Here is a 3,178-nt window from a genome sequence, read left to right on the forward strand (position 1 = left end):
GCATTATTAACGTGATTGAATAATGGTATTGGTAGAGTACTCTACTCACAAAAATGGTACATATGATGCCATTGTTACCATAGATGATAACATTACCAGTACTATAAGTATACGTAATTCATCTACTTCTCAATGTGGTAAGGACTTACTAGTATACAAATTGGATGCGTATCAAATTTTATTAAAGTTGCAGGAGATTTAATCAGACATGTATATTAGATACCGGATTGCGAGAACATTAGATTTGGAAAGACCAAAGGCTTACGTGTAAGTTACAGTGCTGCATCTCAGGAGAAGGGAATTTGACTTTGAGGATTACATTTGACCTATTGCTTATAATTACTGGTCTGTGTACCAATACAGTTTGCAAGAACAGTGTCTCAAATTTTCTAACAGTTTTCGTACACTGGTTTTTGAGTTTTTTTTAAACCTCAAAACCTGTATCAAAACTAGAATGCTGGATTGATTGTGCTAAAATCACTTGAAGGAACAGGACATTTAGTCAATGATGATGATACTGTAAGTTGGTGTTTGTCTGACACAAATGGTGACAGCGGACTAACCCTTCAAGCCAATTGACATTTTCTGTGCATACAATGTAAGCATTAGTCACTCTTACTGTTAGCTGGAACTGCATAGTTCCTGTTAAAACCGGTCTTTGACTCTTGAGACAGCCTGAATTAATTAGTTCCAGTGTGGCTCCCACAAGCTTTAAATGATGGGTAAGGGCAGACAAAGCCATTCTGCCTTCTGCAGTGCAAAAGACAAATTGGCTTATATATGTAAGTTATATTGAGGATTATTCCTCTCTTTATATCCACTGTCAGAGATATTTTTCATGCTGTGTTTAAAGTCATAACGTTACATGTTATGTCACCATGACTCATATTGTGGCACAGATGTAGTTTTATACATTTAAGTTGTGACTAAACAGTGCGGGAGGTCTTTCCATTGTGGGTTAGATACATAATTTCAAATTCAATGCATGAAATGGATTTTGAACGAATTTATGCAGAAGCAAATGTTTTGAAAATAGCCAGTGAAAGGTGTCTTAGCTAACAGGTGGCAACAACAACATGCACATAGCTACTAGTAATATGCATTTAACGTTATAAACACCACAACAAAGCACTCAAAATTATGCAAATGCATCAAGCTGCAACTTCAACAATGCCGATAAGCGTAAAGGCTTGATTTTATGAAAAAGGTCAACAAGGAAGGAAAATATAAACCGTCAGGATGTCAGATTTGATCAGCCATCGATACGTCGTTTCCTAAACAAATACCTGCAGGTTTATACAGGTACACCGTATACAGTCCTCCCCTGCAGTTGAATGAAAACGGTATAAAATGACTCTAGCGCATCGTTCTGGTGCTTACCCCTTTCCCGAGCCTCTTCTTGATCTCGTACTTCTTGGTGATGTGAGGTTCGATCTCGGCGTGAGATCGTTCAGAACCCGACATCTTGCAGATTTGTCAATGAAATCCAGCAGCTCAGAAATTCCGCTTCCGTGTTCTAATATGTCCTAACCACACCCTGTTATCCATGGGAGAGGAAAAGTAGTTCCCTTCGAAAAGCAGGAAAAATAGTTCTTCTCATTAATCGCAACAAACCACTGATACATTCATGTACTATGTATACTGTTTTACTTCTTATAATGACTTATGTCAAAGTTACTGTTTGTCTTTCTTCATTGTAGGGCTACGTTTGCAACCGATGCGGAGGAATATTTCGCTGACCCGTGCTCAGCTACCAGGACACAAAGCCTGATGGGAAACGGAAATAACGTTCCGAGCAAATGTTTTGTCTCCATAGCAACATGCTTCGGCAATCCTCGGTAACCTTCGGGACTTTCCGTGTAGTGACTTCCTGTTGATTCCGCTGCGTTCGGAAGATTGGCAGACATCTCCTCAACTTCGTCATCACAAGAAAAGCAACAAATTATGTAAGTTCTGGGGGTAAGTTTTGATGTTTTCAAACAACTGGAGACATGGGGGAAGACTATGGAATACGTTTGGAAGGTTGCATACGTTAACCGTTGCTGGGGAAGTCCGCAATGGAGGCTATAAATATCTGCACACTTTACCAAATTGGTGTTATTTATAACAATATTATAACATAAATCACATCTACATGTGATTTATAAGTACTTCGGGAATTTCGACCCGGAAACCTCCTCTAAACAAGTCTTGTTTTGTTTTGGCGACGCCACAGGGGCGGAGTGTCACGGTTGGTCCAAGCGTACCAACCATGGCCATATGCATCTGGCCTGTTAATTCCGTACTCCGCCGCGCGCTTCCTGGATTAACAGTGTACTCCTGAATTCTTCCGTGGCAGTGTATGGCAAAAAGGGACGAAAGGGTTTCGAGGTTCCAGGTTTGAGATCACGTCGCTCATACTGACATGCTGCTTTTGATCTTTGAAGCGTTCTGTCGCGGTTTTCGAGTTTCTTGCGCTATAGTGAGTAGTGTGTTTTGGTAATTGGTCTAACACTGCATTTTCATAACAAGACATGCACGATATATACATGCACGACCTCTCCCAAGAATGCCAGTACTTTGCGATCACACGACAGTAGTACCACACATGTGACAGCGCGTTCCTGGCGTCCACGGGACCAGTGGGTAACCCGGGAACTTCAACCCGGAATTTTTAACTCAATGCTTAGATATCTAAGCCTTGGGTTTCCGGGTCGAAGGTCCCGAAGTACTTATAAATCACATCTAGATGTGATTTATATTACAATATTGTTATAAATAACACCAATTATGGTAAAGTGTGCAGATATTTTATAGCCTCCGTTGTATAGACTTCCTCAGCGGCGGATTCTATTTTGTCATTTTTGTGAGAAGCGCTAATACGCGTTATTTTACTCGGGAAAAGGTTCTTGAATGCGGCAGAGGGAGTTATGCCGCGGAGGGAGAGCCGGCTCTCCAACAAGCGCGCTCGATAAGCTCTTTCCGCGGATACAACTCTCCCCCGACTACGGCCCTCACCCGGAAAAGAAACTGCCGCTCTAGCCGCTCGTAGAAACAAACGCTGCCACGCTAGAAGTCTTCACGATCACATGAGGCTAGTTGATTTGAAAATCAAGACACGCCGTTCGTCCTTGAAACTGATCACTTTTTTTTTCAATCAGCATCTCATATACGTAATCGTAATCCCCCAAGCCGCTTT

At 41.5% G+C, this 3,178-nt stretch overlaps 2 protein-coding genes across 5 annotated transcripts in view; one reads left to right on the top strand and one right to left on the bottom strand.

Moving 5' to 3' along the window:
- The window catches only part of LOC109469755 (extracellular signal-regulated kinase 2-like), a 12,936-nt gene extending 11,169 nt beyond the window's left edge, over positions 1–1,767 (bottom strand). Inside the window, exon 1 of the mRNA XM_019768351.1 lies at positions 1,381–1,767. Within this exon, the coding sequence (XP_019623910.1) occupies positions 1,381–1,464 (84 nt within the window). The 5' untranslated portion in view covers positions 1,465–1,767. The remainder of the gene's footprint in view (positions 1–1,380) is intronic.
- Positions 1–3,178, top strand: part of LOC109469758 — a 10,054-nt gene that overhangs the window by 1,365 nt on the left and 5,511 nt on the right. Inside the window, exon 1 of one of the 4 annotated variants that reach the window (XM_019768357.1) lies at positions 1,785–1,946. The exons of 2 other annotated variants lie outside the window; for them this stretch is intronic. The gene's annotated coding sequence lies outside the window, so the exon portion shown is untranslated. Of the gene's footprint in view, positions 1–1,784; positions 1,960–3,178 lie in introns of those variants that run through there. One more of the 4 variants, XM_019768359.1, reaches the window with a different exon arrangement.

This window comes from Branchiostoma belcheri, unplaced genomic scaffold (genome assembly GCF_001625305.1).
Source record: "Branchiostoma belcheri isolate BF01 breed outbred unplaced genomic scaffold, Haploidv18h27 scaffold21, whole genome shotgun sequence".
Classification (NCBI taxonomy): domain Eukaryota; kingdom Metazoa; phylum Chordata; class Leptocardii; order Amphioxiformes; family Branchiostomatidae; genus Branchiostoma; species Branchiostoma belcheri.